Here is a 20,417-nt window from a genome sequence, read left to right as displayed (position 1 = left end):
TATAAATAACTAACACTAACTAACACTAACTGACACTAACTAACACTAACTAACCATATTCAGTTAGATTCAAATGTATTTATGATATGTAGACATTAATCTAACGTATGTTATTCTGAAATATTGGTTGAAACATTCACTTGTTTTAACGGCTTTTGATCGAATTTCAATGAAAATATTATTCAAATGTATATTTACTTAATCAATTTAGTATATTTACACAATTATAGCTTAATACAATATGGATCATGTACAGTTGAAATATGTGACGTGAGGTTGTAAAGGGAAATAATGTGCAGACATGGATAAACTACACGATGTCAGCCACTCAACAAATAATACTCACGCATTATATTTATTTAAGGGCTTGGAAATCGTTTACAGAATTTAAATAAACTTGTGATCATAGATGTCTACATACACATAACATGTAATGTCTGTAGACACTACATGACAAAACAGTAAAATGATTTCAGATTCAGATAACATTTATTTAGATAATAATGAATGAACATATACAAAATAGAAAAAAGATATTAAAGTGAACATAGATAAAACAGTAATTGGTAGTCATTATTATCATGGATCCCTTCTAGAAGTTAAAAACTTGTCTCGCAGGGAACCACAACAAAACACATTGATTGATAATGTATGACTCGGAAAGAGTAAGCTCATTTTTCCCTGGTATTAACAAAATAATAATTAATAAATATGAATATATGTGTTGTAACAGCCATGAACGACGATAAGTGAACACATGATATACCGTGACTCGAGTTGTGCATAGTGGCTTGATCTTGGAAGTGAATGTTGTAATCAATACAACATGAATGACTGGTTAATGGATGGATACACACAGCTCTCCTGACACATCTCATTCAATCAATTTAAATGTGTCGTCAAGGAAAACAGTCCACAGTTTTAAAGCTTATAGCTAAATGACGCATTAAGATGATGATGCCACGTTTGATGGTAAAAACAATAGCTGCGTAAAGGCTAGATAATCATGGTAGATTCAAATGCCATCTTCCTCTAACAGGTAGAATTACTTTAATTACGGAAATACTCAATCTAGTCACATGATGAAGCAGGTAACACTATCTGGTGACAGATTTTCAATTTACAAATTTTTAAACAAAATGTGGCAAGAGTTTAAGATATTGAAAAAATAATGTGAAAAGAGTTTATCCATCCTGTACTATTGGCAAGTTGCTTGCTGTTTGATGTGTATGAAATAAAAAATGAAAAACAATCAAATAAAAAAATTATTTTTTTGTACCCAGAAAAAACTATAATTTAAAGGAAAAAATGTCAACTGGAAACCAGGATTGTAATTTTTGTTTGCTGTGATTTTTTTTTAGAAGGGAATAACTTCAAAAACTACAAAATTGTGCGATGAACATTAGCACATAATCACTGATGTCATGAAGCTGCAATGCTGTTTCAATATACTAAAATACTCCTAATATCTATAAAGCTTCTTTGACAACATCAATTGACAGTTTTTCCTGTAATCACAACACATACTGTACATTATATCACTCACCTATCTAGTTCACTATCACTTCCTATATCATCTTCTAACGCACTTTGTAAATCTTTTATTCGCTTAAAAGCCAACTTCAGATCTGATTGTAATCGTTCATTTGTTTCTTCTAAATTCTGTACATCAACCTCCTACAAGTGAAAAGAAAAATAAACAAGTGTAATATATGTATCCTGAAGGTCCCAAAGTCTTAGTTTAAAGAATACAAGATATCTTGGTCTGGCAAAATAGAGAAGGTAAAATGTATATTTTTTTAACCTCTAGATTGTTTTTCCAATTTATCAAACTCCAAAAAACAGACAGGTAAACTTACAAACTCGTGTTTCTTCTTAGTGGCATCAACCTCCTTTCGTTGTATTTCTGAGTATTGCTCTCTAAGTTCTCTTAGCTCTTTCTGTAGTCGCTTCATAGCATCTTGATTTCTTTGATCTTTATGGGTCTTCTGTTCCTTCTCTGATGTTACCAGCTCAAGATTTTCTTTCAATCTTTCCATTTGGGCCTGATATAATAAAAACACATTTTTATTATAACATAAAGCAACCTTTTGGGAATGTATAGAATTATGAAGAATTATAGAAGAATAACTATGAATGGTGTTCAATGTAAGTTTAATGGATGATAAACAAAATGCAAATCGTTACGTTGTGAATTCTACGTTTATATCCTCATTTGTACTTGTCATAAAAATTGAAGAAGCTACATTAAAATGTTGGAACATTTAATCTTAAACGAATGCAATCCATGTTGATTTCAGAATACATCATTACTTTGGTTATAACATTATTTTGGTAATAACATTAATGTTAACGTCAAAAGGCCTATAGCAGGTTTTCTTTCTTTATACATCCTGAACGATACATAAAATCCACAAGAAATTGTTTTTCAAGCACGTAACTTTTGTTTTAAGAGCTCTATTTCCAATATTTCATATGCAATATTTCATATCAATATACATTAATTTCAATATTACATTAATGTGAATAGATTTCAGGGATTTCAGTAATACATTTATTTTCCACGACTTTGAATAAAGTTAGCATGGACTAGCGTGGTAGAATGATTTAATATAGAAGCTATCTGCTTTAACAACATTCACCGTGAATCAGGTATAGTGTTTAGACAAGCTTTCGTAAACAGTGATATTCTACGGACAATAGAATATAAAACATGGTATGGATATTAAAAGATAGAATCTTAATTAAGCATGATTGTACACAGCGTGACCATGGCAATTAAATTTATTTATGATTTTAAATTCATTAATTTATTTATAATAACAATTTTTTTTAATGAATTGGGTAATTCCAGGTATTGAAAATGTATGTGAGGTAACAACATGTTGGTATTATGTAAATTGTAATTATTATGTAAGTTATGCTTATTATAAGTTAATGTATTATCATGTCTAATTATAATCATTGGTTTTACTGGTATGTAAACCATATTGTGAATTAAATTTTTTTTTTAAAGCATAATTTAAAATAAATACAATAGGAAGATTTTAGAAAAGGTTGTTTATATTATTATTTTTAATCTGGTCACATGACAACATATAGTACATGATGTTCTAAATATTGCTATACACTTTTTTAACCAATTACTTTTTTAAAAAAACACTTCCAAAAATAATTTGAATCTTTTATCAATGTTTTTAATTCTTTTTTTAAGGTTTCTTGTCTGTTTGTGGTAATATATTTATTGATTGTAAAAATTTCATTCAATCTGGCCCCATTTGTGATGACTTTTTTAGATGTGAATTTTTATAAGGGCCGTAGCCACCACCATGGTTGGTAAGGTATCAACCTGACCTCTTTTCACGGAGGCCTTTGACAACTCAGTGGCTTGAACACAGATTGTTCCAATTTCTTTGGAAAACCGCACCACTTTATTTTTTGTGGCTACATTACTGTTTTATTGAAATAAAAAGTATAATAATTAAGTTTTTGAGATTGGTTAATTTGCAAGAAGATAAGATACTATTAAAATTAAAATCTGGTATATTTATAGTTGATAGTGTGCTGTAAGTGTTCAGTATGAATAAAATTGGAATTTTATGATAATAAATATTATTTGTTTCATTTAGAAAGACAAGAACTCTAAACATAAAAACCATATGTAACGGGTATACAGTATATTGAGAAGATCTAAAAATAGGTTGACCTGACCTAGATGTATATTTTATTTACTTAGTCACAAATCCATGCTGTGGTGATTGTACCCTGCTTATAAAATGGAATAACCCTTGGCTGTTGGCTGAATAAAAATGGTTATATAATACAGTTGATATACCTAGTAATCATGCACATTACATAGATACATTCAACATGGAAATGCAATTAAGAATGGTGTAATTCGAATGATATATTACATGTTTTATGTGCTATAATCGGTAAGCTTACAATATTAAGCCACGGCCAGATTCTAAGCAAGACTTGCTTTTCTTTAAGGAAATTTGTTAGAATTGAATTATTTATTTGAAGGCGCAGTATATAACCTTCCCAACCAATTCCAAGCCATATTAACTATACTAACCATAGAGATATTAATATCTCTATGCACTAACTTAAGCTCTGTCTACATTATCAAACTAGTTTGATAATAAAAGTGTGATGTGATGTGATAAAATATGGTAGTGATATGACATCATCATGTCCATATATGGGCGCATTTAAAAAAAAAAAGTTTGATAGTACAGACAGAGCTTAAGTCAATTGATATACTATGCAGAGCTTACCCAAATATATTATGCATATGAAAGAGAGTGAATATATTTATTGAATTAATCAAATCTTACATCATTCCTCTGCCTTGTACTCTGTTCCAAATCCAGCTTAGCTTCCAGATCTCGTATCCTAGCCTCCAGCCTCGTCACCAAATTCTTCTCTACCATCGTCTGCCCCATGTACTCCACTTTATTACTAAGTTCAATAACCTAAACAGAAATCAAAGCGAGTAATGCAATAAGTAACTTAAGATAAAACTATAAATTGAAGTTTTATAAATCATTGTTACATGTACATTGATGTGACTGATTTATAATAATATGAGTGTCTATGTAAACACACCACTATAGCTTGGTGTCCTACAAGCTGCTTGTCTGATTATAATTAATAAATTTATGTTGTTACAGCACTGCTTCCTCAGACCTTAGCAATCAGTGGAAACTTAGTGGTCTAGAGGTAAGAAAATCAGGTTAGTCATCGGTGGAAACTTAGTGGTCTAGAGGTAAGAAAACCAGGTTAGTCATCGGAGAACTATTGTATTATTAGAGGTATGAACCAGGGGCGGATCCAGCATTATAGGATAGTGGTAGGTGGGCCTAAATATTTCATAATGATAAAAATAGTGTACTTGTGATTCCCAGGATATCCTGGGTATAGAAGCCAAGCATACAGTGCTTATAGGCCCCTTGATGAAATTAATGTTTTTACATATGGCACAAATTTTAATGGGTGGTCAGCCCAATGTTTCTCAATTGCAGCCTTAAAAGAATTTAACGATTTATTTACAAAAGGACATGGCTGGTAAATTTTAGGAGGGCTAAAGCCAGTTTAGCCTGAATCCGCGCCTGTGAACACCAGGTTAGTCAGAGAATCAGAGAACTATTGTAATATTTGAAATTAGTAACTTCTAACATTTTACTTTTTTTTCCTATCAGTGTCGCGACAACTTCCAATAAAGCAATTCCTTTGGCATCCGTACGTTAATTACGGGGCATACATTGATATTGAAATTAACTTTATTAATATCCCAAGAGTCTATGTAGAATCATGAATGTTGAGACAATCTACCATCCAGATACATTTAGAATCTGGAGGGGAGACAATTTAGGGTTCATATTTTTTATCCATCTCATACCCAGGTGGAATACTGGAGACTAGGAACTAAGTTTGTACACCATGGCAATTTAGATGCCTGGGTGGCAGGACGATTGTATTATAAACTGAAATATAATTGCTTTAAAGCTCAAACATTTCCTTCTCTTTGAAATAAAAACTAGAATTTTGATAATTCAAAAATCCTTTGCCATTAGATTCCTGATATTGTCATTAAAATCATATTCCCTTAAGTCCCTACTTTAAACTATTTATAATCATGGCGTAGGAACAATATGATTATATTAACACATTCTTGGAGTGCTGTCAAGATAAAAATAGCTGGAACAAACTGTGTGACATTCAATAAATGAGTCCATCCGGCACTACACCTGCATCTAGTAGGGTACATATCACAGATATAACATTTATTAATTCACATAGGAAATTACGATTCTCATCCAATTTTTACGACAGACACACATTTGTATGTCGACACCGTAGTGTATTTATTTGTATGGGTGCTCTAGATATGAAAGGTCTTTTTTTAACTTCTATACTTAAGCTTGGTTCCCACTAGAACGTAACGCAAGGACGTAAACGCAACGCAAGCGTTTTAACCAATGACAAGCGAATAGACAGTTAGCGATGGCTTATTCACTTGTGATTGGTCAATTCACTTGCGTTACGTCCTTGTGTTGCGTCGCTAGTGGGAACCACGCTTTACTGTAAATCATGCTCATAATGTGTCTACTGACCTACTTGTGTGATGTAACTACACCTATGTCACACTTTTTTTTAATGTTTATAAATGTATTCATAATTTAAATTTCATTCATTCTATAGAATGATGACAGTAATTAAAGTGGTGTCTTTAATACTATTGGATATACAGTTTGGTAATTATTGCAATATACATACAGCGATTCATTACTTGAAAAAAACGAAATTTTAAAAATTTAAATTTAAAAATGTATTGTCCCCCAAAAATATGAAAAATGAAGATTAATAAAATGACACTTTGAATAGGCTATTTTGTAGTTTTAACAAACTTAATAATTTCCATAGAAAAAAAAAACAAAAACAATAATATTTTACTTATAAAATGACAAAATAAACGGATAAATTCAACAACAAAAATATTTTTTGCTCTAAATTACAGTTTTTTTAGGTAAATACATTTTTGGATAAATATTAGGTGACATTAAAATAGCATATTAAAAAAAAATGTTTAAGAATTTTTTGTTTCCAGGTGGACAATACATCTTTAAGTACAGTTCGCTACGTAAAGTAATTGATATTTACAAAAAGTTTCATTTTGTTGGATAATTAATAATAGTGATAATGGAATGAGGAAAAGATTAAGGTCAAGGTAAGGTCAAGGTAAAGTCAAGGGCAAACTGTAAATCTTATAAAACAGCTTGCAAAAAACATTTTGTGAGAAGCGTGTACGTAATTAAAAAGTAATATGTCACCTGTACATACATTAACTACTGTATATTCTTATTCATGCTTGAGACACAGTTCCATGTGATGGACACAACATTATATTGCCGGATAGTCACAGAAGAAAATATGTTCAAGTAGTATGTTGGGTGATAGAGGATGAATAAAACAGGGGGACAAAACTTGAATCCATTAGAAACAATAATTTTGTGTAGTCGAAAACATTTTTTAAACAGTAGTTTGGGTGAAAAAGAGGGTGCCATAACAGAGGGGACAACAATACATACACAGGTATTTGGGCAATGGTTTTGTTTGTTTGTGTTTACCTTCTCCTCTAGCTGTTGCTTTTGCTCCGTTAAATCTGAAATCTGCTGCAAATTTTCTGATATTTTAGCATGATCGTTTGATGCCTGAAACGAATCATAAATTAATATTTATTTTATTAATAAAAAAAGTCAAGTTTAAGTCACATAAAACAGAATTTGCAATATAAAGCTCTGTCTACACTATCAAACTTTATGTGGTGTGCCCATATATGGACATGACGTCATATCACTAACATATTTGGGTATATCACTACCATATTTTGGCACATCACACTTCTTTTGTCAAACTAGTTTAATAGTGTAGACAGAGCTTTATACACAATAAACATAAAATAGGAATTAATCTAATACCTGGAATACGAAGGATTTATGTTTCTTTAGAAGTTCATTAAAATCTTCATCTTGGTCATCAATTCTTGACTGCAACTCATTGTTCTCACGATTTAAACGAGATACTTTCTCTTCAGACTAAAAATAAACACAATTAATCAAAACACTTAAACCATGAATCATTAGGCATATTAGACATGCAGCTAACAACTTGCTGAAACTCAAAGATTTAATCGTAACTGCTCGGATAGGGACAGTGAGTAGTTTAAGGCGTTAGCTCTCATTTAAACAGACCAGTAGGTGTAAACAAATGGTCATTTACGAGCTGCTAAAACGGCTTGCAAAAGATTTACTTGTAACTGCTCAGATAGGGACAGTGAGTAATTCAAGGAGTTAGATCTCTTCAAAACAGACCAGTAAAATTTTAAATATATAAAACTTTTTATGTATAAAGGTAAAAGTTTCCTGTATTGTAAATACAGTACTGTCTGTAATTGAAATTTGTATTACCATACATAGCAAATAGATTTTATATATTACAATCTTTAAAAGGTTAATTATATATTGCAATATTGAATTACATAATTTACAATAATCTATTATTTATTCTAATAATTCAACTTGCGGAATTAACATCAGAATTAATCACACTAATAATTCTTGGTAAATGTTCTTGCTCAAAGCTAACGTGTCTAGTAGCAACAATTATTAAATAAAATGATCATGTATATGTTATTGCCTCGAGCTATTCATTTCGAGTCAGCATCGAAAATCGAGACTTACTTCAGATTTCGCCCGTAAGGCATCGTCAAGTTGGGACTGAATATCGGCAAGTTCTGTCTCGATACTTTGACGAGCTTTCACAGCTGAGATGACAGTGTATTGCGTGTCTTCCAGCTAAAATGAAACATTCATGTTTTAAGTCAACTGCAGGTTAATTGATATTAACATACAATAACTCATAAAAAGTAACTTGTAAAGTAATAATGTATGATGCTAACTTCTAGTCTATGGAATTAAAACATTTTTTTTGTTTGTTTAGGTGGTGAAATAAATATTTTCCTTATATTCCCAGTTTCATGGACTTTCTATATTCTCACTCCTGAGGACAATCAAAAGGTCAAGAAACTCAACAGTTCTTTTCAGTACCACAAACTTTGTAAAAGGAATTACTAACAAGGCTTTTGTTTATTTTTTTTTAAATTTAAAAGTTACTACAAAGCATATGCAATCAAAATGTAATGGTTTAAAGATGGCTGTTCTCTATATCAAAATTTCAGGAGGACTGGTACATGAACATTATAACAAAGGTTAATAAGAAGCAACCGATGAAAATACCTCATTCTTAAGTTGTTTGATCTTAGCACTAGTACTAGCTGATGTCTGCTGTTTGTCTAACACTGTTTGAGCATCACTTAACAATGCTTTAGTCTTCTTAAGATCCTTACGCAGTCGACGTTCAACATCTTTGTCTCCTTGAGATGACTTGTCGCGTAATTCTGTCAGTTTTTGTTCTAGGTCTCGTTTATCTCGAATGGCTTTCTGCCGTTCAGAATATTCCTCTTCAATTTGAACCTCAAGTTGTTTTAACTAGAATAATAATAAAAACAATGAGAAATACTGTGGTAATCACAATTGGTATGAACCACTGTGTACCATCATCACCAATGATGTTACCATAGGCACCAACATCACCATGAACCATTATCACCATGACATCAGTAAGAATAAAGAATAGACATCTTCCCCAACTTTACTAGTTTTATCCATCGACAAGATCTAATATATCTTATAGGTGTTACATTACAAGATCTAATACATCTTAAGGCCAATTTACGCAGACGAGCGGTAACGGTAAGTGGAAAACTGCGTAGCTTGTCTAACATTGAATCTGTGTCTATCCTGAGCGCCCTTCTGCTCGACGTGTGTAAATGGTCATACGGAAAAACATTTTTATTACCGTTACCACTCGTCTGTGTAAATTGGCCTTCTTAAGTGCTACAAGCCCTAGTAGATCTTATATGCACTACAGCACAATACAAAAACATTTACTATATAGCTACATCATCACAACAACCACCTATCAAACTTACCTTATTCTGACAACTTGCCCTCATACTTTCAACTTCTTCATCTTTTGCCATCATCACAACCACCTATCAAACTTACCTTATTCTGACAACTTGCCCTCATACTTTCAACTTCTTCATCTTTTGCTTCAAGTTCTTTCTGATTGGACATCTTCATTTTTTCATTCTGCATTTCCAGTCTTAATTTGGCCTAAAAATAGAGAATAAAATATAAAGATAAGATAATTTAGAAGTCAAATAAAACAAACTCAATAAATGCTATATCATCAGACAAATCTACTGGAAATGAGGGTTTAAATTTCTCATTGTCAAACTAAACTGACGACAACAAACCTGTAACATATCCTTTCTTAATTCTCCGTCTTTCTTTACGTCTTTCATTTTTTATAATTACTACCTTTTCTCGTAAAAACTCAAAGTTGTTTATATTATTACAGGTAAATGCCTTTCATTGTTTACATAAGCTTTTATATATCTTAGCATTGAAATACATAATCTTTTCCTTCCTGTATTCTAACCGGATGGAATGACCCGTTACAATTGCCAATGGAAGAATTATAAACAAACTCTAAACCTGAACAACTCATGGAGATAAACAAATAAAGTTTTAAATATTGAATCCTAATTGCTTCCTCCTCACTGTTTTTCAGACTACACTTTATATCCTGTATCTGTTTTCACACTTTATATCCTGTATCAAACTTTTAAATGTTGATTACACTATCAAACATTATGTGACAATCAAATATAATGTGCCCATATATGAATATGATGATGTCATATCACTACCATATTTGGGCACTTTCTTTTTTGTCAAACTAGTTTGATAGTGTAAAGTAAACTTAAAGTAAACAAGAATATTTCTTACAAAAAACGCTGCTCGCTTATTGTTATTGCTAAGGTCAAGTCTGGGGGTCACTTCATCACGCCTAGATACTTCAAGTATCCTATTACAAACAAAAACTTCAATGGACTGTTTTGATAATAATTCAATGATTATCTGACAGCGAATTATATCATGGGACTCATAAATACCAGAATGCTTTGGGATTTGTCGTTAGACTCTTTTCTCAGCCGTTTTTGGATTCAACAGGTGGTACCAATAAATTATAGTGGAGTTTCCATTTTAACAAAAATGTCAAAGTGTAGTACTATAAAGCTGCTTGATTTCATCTAATGAATGAGTCATCTCGTGTGACGTAGCGGGCTAGAGCAGCAGCGTGAAAACAAATCCAGTAAATTTTAATAGAAGTAAAACTAGGCTTGGTGTTGGGAAACCATGTCAGATACGTGGCTAGAATCCTAGGGACACTAACACATGTGTCTTGCTTACAGGCACAAACATGCTCAGTTCATTATTTTGTATCTGTCCTAAGGGCCATCTACAATCTTCTCAGCTGTCAGAAACACTTTTCGTGTGTTTATAACAATGGGTTCATTTTTATAAAAAAATAAATTAAAGAAATGTATGTAAACTAAAGATTTTATTTTATGTAAAAAAAATCAATAAATCATACAACAACAATGATAAGAATTTAATAATAGTTTGTTCCTTGAAAATAACAATTTCCAATCATCTTCTGCTTTTATAATAAAAAATATAGTCTTTATATTCAGACTTGTGATAAATATTAATGACTTTATTTTGGTACACATTTCCCTGATAAATCTTGTTTAAAATTAAATTTTTCTTGATTTCCAATAGCGTGCATTCGTTTAAGATCACATTACTACTATGATTAATATAAGTGAAGTACGATTTGAATCTAGTTGACAATGTTTCATGTGGGCAGTAGTAGTAGTTTGAATTAGACCAAGGATAAACTCATTTGTCATCTGTTTTCACATCCTCAATTTACGTTTTCATATTAATACACAAATCCACCATGACTAATTTTATTTTTGGAGGACAATTTAGGCAGAAAGATTAATCTTATTTACAACAACGTTTGCTTACTGTATCTAGACAAATTCTATAATATAGTTTTGTGTGTATCATGTGTGACCCAACAATGTCACATGTTACAGTGTATTAACCCTTAAGAATAATTGCAATGAAACACACCGTTTACATGAATGCATATCAGACACAGTTCTAAGACTCCATTATTATCAGTTGATTATTAAGAGATAATGGGAATAAACATATAAAGCATATACGGCTTTACCGTCCCACGTTGAAAGTTAAGCAAAGTTGGGCCTGGTTAGAGCTTGGATCTGGGAATAGTATGTGCTATATATGGAGCTGGGGTCGCGTTAGGCATTTGAAATCAGCACTGCTGACTCTTATGGCAGCCCCTGCATCTAGTATCTGCCTCAGACGTATTGGCTTATGCATTTTCTCTGGTCAAGGTGGGCACTGGACGAAGGAAGCCCTTGATCAATGTCAGGACCAATTAAGGTGCTTTAAACCTGTTAGTGGTGTTAATTATCGCTGTTGGTTTCGATTGAATAAAATAAATAAAATAAAAATTAGAATAACATAAAAACTTTGTTAATAGCCGAGACAAAATGAGAAAATCATAAACTATATAACTAACCAGATTAAAAAAATAGCAATGGGAAAATGTGTGACAATATCGCTTAATGGAATTAGTAGACTAGAGTTTGTATGCTGGATCTAAGATCAACATAGTTTTTGACTAATAAGCTGAATGCATTCAGGTCAGTTTAGCATAAAATGTACCTTGGTCGGTTTGATCACATCTGAGAGCCTCAACATGCATAAATAAATGTATCAAATGCGAAGGCAGTATATTTTGAGGTTACTGTTAACATTTTACACATCAAAGTACTTTAATGGTCTATGCTGTTAATATTATCTACATATTTATTCTTTGCAAACAAACAGGAGGGGTCCCAAAAAAACAGGAGGGATCCCAAACAAACAGGAGGGATCCCAAACAAACAGGAGGGATCCCAAACAAACAGGAGGGATCCCAAACAAACAGGAAGGATCCCAAACAAACAGGAAGGATCCCAAACAAACAGGAGGGATCCCAAACAAACAGGAGGGATCCCAAACAAACAGGAGGGATCCCAAACAAACAGGAAGGATCCCAAACAAACAGGAAGGATCCCAAACAAACAGGAGGGATCCCAAACAAACAGGAAGGATCCCAAACAAACAGGAGGGATTGAATATTATACAAATTATACTAAATGTCTAATATTATTCACAAACATACGGTAACTAACAAAATATTGTAAATATTTTTTAACTATTAAAATAAAAAACACCTTGGCAGCATCACTATAATTATTTTCATACATTATGGTTGTGTTTATGGAAATTATCATTATGGGATGTACCTGCTGTAGCATTTGAATCTCGCCAGCTTGTTCGTCAAGCTCCTCTTCTTGATCTTGAACTTTGGCCTCCAGGTCACGTCTCGCTTTCTTTAACACCAGGACATCTTTTTCATCTTTATTTCCGTGACTTGATGCATCGTTTAACTCCGATTGTAGATTTTCCATTAATGTTTCTTTAATGGATACCTCAGATTTTACATCCTTTAATAATTAAAACAAACATTTTCACTATTTAACAATGCATCAGTGTTATACGAATTATGTCTATTCATAAATGTTAGGCTCTATAATAATTATAATATAACAATTTACATAGCGCACATATCCACTAAAAGTGCTCAAGGCGTTTTTATCTACACTATCAAACTAGTTTTTGACAAAAAAGTGTGATGTGCCCATTTATGGTAGTTATATGACTAAAAATGGTGTTGATATGACATCATCATGTCCATATATAGGCAAACATATAAAGTTTAATTGTATAGACAGAACTTTACAAATTTCCAAGACAGGTATTATAATTTTAAGGATAATTGTGACAACTATGTTATTGTAAATTAGGAATTTCTAAGATTTTCGTATTTCAGATTTTAAACCTGTGTTTTTAAAGATTATCCCCTCATTTAAAAAAAATATTACATTTATAAAGATCACATTTCTTTAGGGGTGAAAAACTACAGATTTCTACGAAGAAGATTCACAATACATAACTCCATACACAGTATGGAGTTAATAAATTATTTGGCAAGTGAGGTTAATCGTTCTCTTATATCATGCAGAAAGCAATCCCAACGGCATAGGATAAAATATAAGCTGCACTAAGTGATGCATTTTTCAGGCAAAAAATCTTTAATGTACAAATCATGTCGCATCGCAGCTTGAACTTGGCATTAGCAAATGGCTAACTTGGGAGATTATAAATTTATTCCTTAAATTCCCCTGCAGCCAAAGGTAAAACAACATGGTTGTTGACGTTACTACACATTATAATTATGTAGAGAAGAATTAATTCATATGTTGTGGAATCTGTACCAAGTAATGTAGCTCTTATTCTCAATGTTATATAAATATATAAAAGTGTATAGCATGGTATAAACGTAGATCTGGAGTACACCAGCAGCGAAGTCAACTGATACTAAGTATTCGTCAATGACGGCCATGTGTCTTCAGAAGAAGACGGCTACAACAACAGTAACCAACTACATTATTATATTATATGGGCAATTCTGGCTGAAAATGTACAGAATCATAAATAAAAAAAACAAACAAAAAAAACATAACTTGAATCAACTTGGTGTTTACATTCAAGAACCAAAACATACTGCGACAATAAATGTGTACAAAAAAATGACAGTGGGCCGGAACGACATTTTCTTGTCATTTGTCCTTTTTTTAAACCTTAATATTATAATTCTATTTTCATAAGATACATCATTATGTAATAACATCATAGTTTTTATTACGTTTCATTGTTGTTATAGATTATGTTTCTATCTTTTCTGCAATTGAAGGAAATAAATGTTTATTTTATTTTGATTTGATTTGATCTATATGCATTATCAACAAATGCATTCCATTAAAATTGTATACTTAATTCAAGGTCTTGGAATATAATCCTCAAAGCTTCTTGCTAACTAACCTCAAGTTCCTGCTTAACATGATAATTTTCTGATTGTAAAATATCTCTTTCACGCTGCAATCTTTCTCGTTGAGTCCTTTCTTTATGTGCATCTGCGTGTACTTTGTGCATTTCGTTATCAAACCTATATTAACACAAGGGTGAATTTAATGAATAAAATAAATAAAATTTGGCAGCAAATATATTAGCCATTTACAGTTTCATTAAAAAAGTTATACACGCATGATAACGGACTTGTACTGCAGTTTTTTTCTATATATTATCATTAATGAATGTTTAAAAGGTAGTTTTATGTATAGAACATGTTGCAACATCTTAACCACCAAGCTACAACCCCACTTACTCAATTCAGTGGCGTAACGCAGAGGCCTGAGACCCCTGGTTTAGGAAACCTAAGTGGCCCTCCAAGTTCAAATGCTGGAGGCATCGTGCGTTTATTTTAATGCCTGTTTTTTCCTCTAGGCACTGCTCATGGGCCCCATAAGCTCTGGGGTTTAGCTAGTGAGCGCTCATAGCCGTTACGCCACTCACTCAATTCAACTCTGATCTAAAAACTGGTATGAATAACCATTGAGCTACTGAATGAAACACCTACTTTCTTTGTTTTTTCTCGAGTTCATTGTTTCTTGCTTGCTGACTCTCCAAGTGAAGATGTAAGTCTTGTGCCTCTCGTACTTGCTTCTGATTCTTCTTCTTTAGTGTTTGCACCTGCTTCTTCCAATCATCAATATCACCATTTGCTTCTATTAACTGTAAAACACTAGTACTAGTAATTCCTTTTTTTTGCAGTTTTTAGTTTTTATTCTGGAAAATACTGTACTAAACTTAGCCTACTCAAGTATGTAATATCGCATTTTCTGACTATCCTTCTTAAAGGTGGCAATCATGTTTACAAGACAAACATATACACAAGATGCTCTACATTAACAAAGCTTTACAGCTAGTCCTTTGGAGAGAAATTGTTTCATCATGAGATAAGACATTCGACAGGATGTGAACCAGGAACCCTAGGAATGGTAGCCAACCATCTTAACCATCAAGCGATAACTCCATTATCAGGAATGGGTTAAGTACAATTTGCTGATAGGAAGATAACATAGTTAGCTAGCAACATTAATTTACCTGTTTTTCAAGTGATTTTTTAATGGAATGTTGTTTTTCTGATTCTTCTTCAAGTTCATGTTGTAATCGCTTTTTCATCATCTCCATTTCTCGTCTTAATCTCTCGTACTTCTGTTTGTAAATTGAATCTGTGTAAAAGAGAATTAGCTTTCAAGTTCTTGATTGTGATTGCTTATTTGTTATCATATTATTGTATCACATCATTTATTTTTGTAATTTGAAATTACAGTACAGTAAGTAAATATATGAGGCAGTGTGTGTAAAAACATAACAATCAAGAGGTTCTCCACTCTCATGAACGATGGAATTCTTGACGTATTGAAGTATTCAAAATGTTTGTAAAAAACAAACAAGTGGTAAAAGAAAAATATTAATTTTTTAATTTAATCATCGAATCATAGTTTATTTATTTATTCTGGTTTATTTTAAAAAGACATGCAGTACAAAATTGAATTGCGTCCAATACAATACACACAATACATAGCAAAATTGAACACAAACATAAACCATTTGCTGTAGAAATTGTACTGACAAATATAAATAACTGAAATGATTAAACTGAGATAATGATGTCATACCTTCTTCTTCTTCGTCACTGTCATAATCTGGATCGATGTAAGACGTCCTGGCAACCATTCTTGCCTCCATTACTTCCATTTCCATTTTCTCCATCTTTCGTTGCAAATTGGAATGTGCCGTCTGTAACCAATCAATCCAAATCAATCAAATGAACGTTTATTTCTCTTATCTCAATAATAGTTATAAAAAAAAACCAGTTTATAACATGCTACACGGAAACAGAACATTATTTTATAGATTTTAAAGATTTGATTTCAAAAAAGTTAAATTTAAGATGGATTCTTTCATTTTAGGTTCTGTCTTACCTTTAGTTCTTTGAGTTCTTTATCAAGTCTAAGTCGTTCTGCTGTTTCGGCTTCTAACATCTCTGTGGCGTGGTTAGCTGTTTCATGCTCTTCTGTTAAATCTGCTGATATTTCAGCCATCTGTATGAAATATAAATTATGTGTTCATGTTAAACTTACTTTAAGAAATCAACACAAGGTTAAAGATTCTCTTCTTTGAAACTGATGACCCAAATTGATCCTCAATGTTCCAAGTAAAAACCAAACAATTTTGTCATTTACCTTTGACTCCATTTTCTCAAAATTTTCTTTGAAGATATTGCGTTCTTTTTCCATTCTTTCATACTTGGTTTTCAGTTGGTCCAATTCAATCTATAAAAGTTGTAAAAAAACATTTAAAAAATGACCAGAAAAGATAGATATTGAAACAACTTGAAAGAATCACAGTTTAGTTGTTTAGTACTTAGTTCTTACATCTTTCATCTTAAGTTCTTCTTCAGTACGATGTATATCCAAAAGTGGTAGAACTTTAGTGTAAAGACGCCACCATGGCCATGCTTGAACTTTGATGAACTTTCTTACATTGCGTTGAACACAAGTCACTGCCAATCGCTGAATCTACAAAAACAATTGGAAATATTATTTACTCCCTCCCATTCTCACTGCTGAGGACCATCAAAGCATATTGATTATCCATACATCAAGAAACTGGTCTTTTCAGAATTAATATATGTGGTGTACCACAAACTTTATATCAACAATTATTATTATTTACATTAACAACCAATTAAAATGTATAATTTCTGATTAGTCATGTATTTAGTTATGTAGTTTTTACATGCTTGAATTTAAAATATATATTTTATTATGTATTTATTGAACTTTACATACAACAAGAAGGAGAAAACATTTTTTATATTTTTTTTATTAATTTCTTGGGTTATCCTCAGTTCATTTAGTTAATATTGTTTTTTGTACTTTTTCTTTAAAAACATTTTTTGTCTGTTTGTAAAATTGAATGAACTGAAATAAAATGAAAGAATGGAGAGGCTAACACACACCTCTAAAACTCTTTATTTTATATGAGTGTACATAAATAGGATAATCTATAATTGATTTTTACAGTGATTTTAATCATTTTGAAATGTAGTAAAATATGTTGTTTTCGCCTAAAAGTATAGATATTGACAATATGCAAAACAGGGTTGCTTCAGCATACATCTCATAGGTTTTTAACCAGTACAAACATGTTTTACAAAAAATCGAATGTAACGACGAATAAAAATCAAAAGTATTGAAATCACATGCGTCATTAACTAGGGTTACAGATGGTTACCTGAAGGCATTGAATTTTTAACTTTTTAAAAAATTCAGTAGTCTTGTCTAATTTATATTATGTTTCTATGAATCAAGAATACATAGTTGTACTGATTACAAATGTACAATGTGTATGCTGGCCTCAAGACATAAAACACAAATTATATAATATATACCTTTAAATGTTTGAGTTTTCTTCTGGCTAAAACACCTTTACAACGTGCTTGAAATTCAGTTACTATGTCACTCACTTTATCATCTCTCTGCTCCTCAAGGCGAGACAGAGATCCAGGGCGGAAAAAAATCTGAAAGAAGAAGTTATGGAATACTAATGTGAGAGATTCAGAATGGAAACAAACTAAAAGCATAAAGAAGAAGAAGAAATAAAAATAAAACAAAGAATCTGAAAGAAAAAGTGATAGAATACTAATGAAAGAGATTCAGAATGAAAACAAAACTTAAAACATAAAGAAGAAGAGATAAAATAAAAGCAAAACAAAGATCTAAAGAAGAACAAAAATTTAATTTTCCTATGTAAATACAGTAGTCATTAATTACCTTAATCTCACTTCGATATCGTTTGGTTGCACAAATAGGGCTCTTTGAAAATTGCTCCATTTAATAAGATCCAATTGGAAACCCATCAGTGGAAATAGAATAAATTGTGTTGTACCAAGACAGCATCACACCAATAAATGCTAAATAGACCTCATTTGATATTTGGGGTACAACCCCACTTGAATTTAGTAGGCCTAAAGGAGGTGATATGTGTTTAGAGCTGAGTAATATAAACAAATTACTATGGTTACTACTAAACACACAGATATCAGCTTAAAATTCCAGAAATTCTTGCAGGCAAAATCTAGCTAGGTACATCACAAAGGAGAATCTAATAAAATCGTTCTACAGTAGGCTAGATGACATAAAATCCAGAAATATTCACTGTACACTCTCTGTACCAGATATAAACAAACAATTTCCTCCTAGAACACAAGAAATTCTTGAAGGCAAAATAAACCTAAGGCCTCATAAGGCCTCAGTTCAAATATACATGAATAAATCCAGAAATATTCACTATACACTCTCTGTACCAGATATAAACCAAACTTTTCTTCTAGACCATGGACAATTCTTCTGAAGGCAAAATAAACCTAAGGCATCAGTTCAATATACATGAATAAATCCAGAAATATTCACTATACACTCTCTGTACCAGATATAAACCAAACTTTTCTTCTAGACCATGGACAATTCTTCTGAAGGCAAAATAAACCTAAGGCATCAGTTCAATATACATGAATAAATCCAGAAATATTCACTATACACTCTCTGTACCAGATATAAACCAAACTTTTCTTCTAGACCATGGACAATTCTTCTAAATGCAAAATAAACCTCAGTCAGTTCAAATATATACTGTATGAATAAATCCAGAAATGCAAATATCATAAAACAAACAGATCTATAGGACTATGTAGAATAAGTACTAAAATGTTGTGTTGTAGACAATTATGGTATAATGACAACCTGCACTATGCAATCTGTTGCAGGCATTACAGAACACAAAACAATATGATTGATAATGGTGTAATTAAATCATATATCTATACTAACTCAATTTATATATAGCAGCACCTATTGATAAGAGTGAGGTAATTAGTCAATTGTCTACTAATAAATTAGAATAATTAACTATTAAGAATGAATGAATCAACTTTAAGGATTATACAACAAGGACTTCAAACATAGGTAGATGTATTCATTTGCATTGGTTTGCTTAAGAGATGCTGCGTAATAGTTCTTGTTAATTAATTAGCTTTATTTTCACCAATCAAATAAATGGTATATGCATGATGTATAGTATAATTTAAAAGAAGAAATAGATTTAGGTGTAAGAATGACAATCAAAATATAATCGTTTCAAAGCTACAAAATCCAGAAATACTCCCAAATTCTCAGCAACAAATGTAAGCAAAAAAATGATAATTAGTCTAGTAGAACCTAGGGCGTAAAGCCAAATGAAGTAAAAGGGAAAACAACTGCTATTAATGAATACTGACTTGTTACAGTATGTACATATTAAAACATGTAAAAGCTGTGAACATAATAATATCTTACAATAATCCTACCAACATAACACAAATCAGGTTTATTTCTGTTCAAAATGCTGCCTATGATTTTGCTGCTGGTGAATTCATTTTATGATAAAACAAAACCTGAATATTCTCCTAAATTACAAACTTACTACAGTACTATAAATATATTGACGGAGCAAACCCTTCACAGGCAGTATACATTGCTTTCTCTTCCATTCATATCCACCTTAATTGTTAAGTAACTTGTATTTGTATGTTGTAACAACTGTTCCTATTGATCTTGTTGAAGAGTTAAGTGTTTACTTTAACAATTACTTTTTCTTCACTTCTTTCTTCTTTATGCTAATTTATTGATTCTGTAGTTACTTAGTTTATAGTGCTTAACATTTAAGTTTTCCTCTTGGAAAGCCTATTTATACTCAACTTTATTTTGTTAATGTTTTAAAAATTTACAACATGAAAATAACATTACTGAACCAGAAAAGAACAAACAATACTACATACTATATACATCA

At 31.6% G+C, this 20,417-nt stretch overlaps 1 protein-coding gene across 5 annotated transcripts in view; it reads right to left on the bottom strand.

Moving 5' to 3' along the window:
- The window catches only part of LOC140045520 (unconventional myosin-XVIIIa-like), a 69,514-nt gene that overhangs the window by 19,978 nt on the left and 29,119 nt on the right, over positions 1-20,417 (bottom strand). For all 5 annotated transcript variants that reach the window (XM_072090460.1, XM_072090462.1, XM_072090461.1 and 2 more), the window contains 17 exons: positions 17,983-18,111; positions 16,964-17,107; positions 16,772-16,861; positions 16,511-16,630; positions 16,205-16,325; positions 15,627-15,754; positions 15,100-15,254; positions 14,505-14,628; positions 12,866-13,066; positions 9,633-9,743; positions 8,802-9,053; positions 8,247-8,360; positions 7,485-7,601; positions 7,134-7,217; positions 4,341-4,478; positions 1,860-2,045; positions 1,547-1,677 (listed from right to left, as the gene is read on the bottom strand). In XM_072090460.1, the coding sequence (XP_071946561.1) occupies positions 1,547-1,677; positions 1,860-2,045; positions 4,341-4,478; positions 7,134-7,217; positions 7,485-7,601; positions 8,247-8,360; positions 8,802-9,053; positions 9,633-9,743; positions 12,866-13,066; positions 14,505-14,628; positions 15,100-15,254; positions 15,627-15,754; positions 16,205-16,325; positions 16,511-16,630; positions 16,772-16,861; positions 16,964-17,107; positions 17,983-18,111 (2,345 nt within the window). The remainder of the gene's footprint in view (positions 1-1,546; positions 1,678-1,859; positions 2,046-4,340; positions 4,479-7,133; positions 7,218-7,484; positions 7,602-8,246; positions 8,361-8,801; positions 9,054-9,632; positions 9,744-12,865; positions 13,067-14,504; positions 14,629-15,099; positions 15,255-15,626; positions 15,755-16,204; positions 16,326-16,510; positions 16,631-16,771; positions 16,862-16,963; positions 17,108-17,982; positions 18,112-20,417) is intronic.

This window comes from Antedon mediterranea, chromosome 3 (genome assembly GCF_964355755.1).
Source record: "Antedon mediterranea chromosome 3, ecAntMedi1.1, whole genome shotgun sequence".
In the NCBI taxonomy this organism is placed as follows: domain Eukaryota; kingdom Metazoa; phylum Echinodermata; class Crinoidea; order Comatulida; family Antedonidae; genus Antedon; species Antedon mediterranea.
Note: the sequence above shows the minus strand (reverse complement) of the source record. Positions and strands in the feature narration are given on the sequence as shown.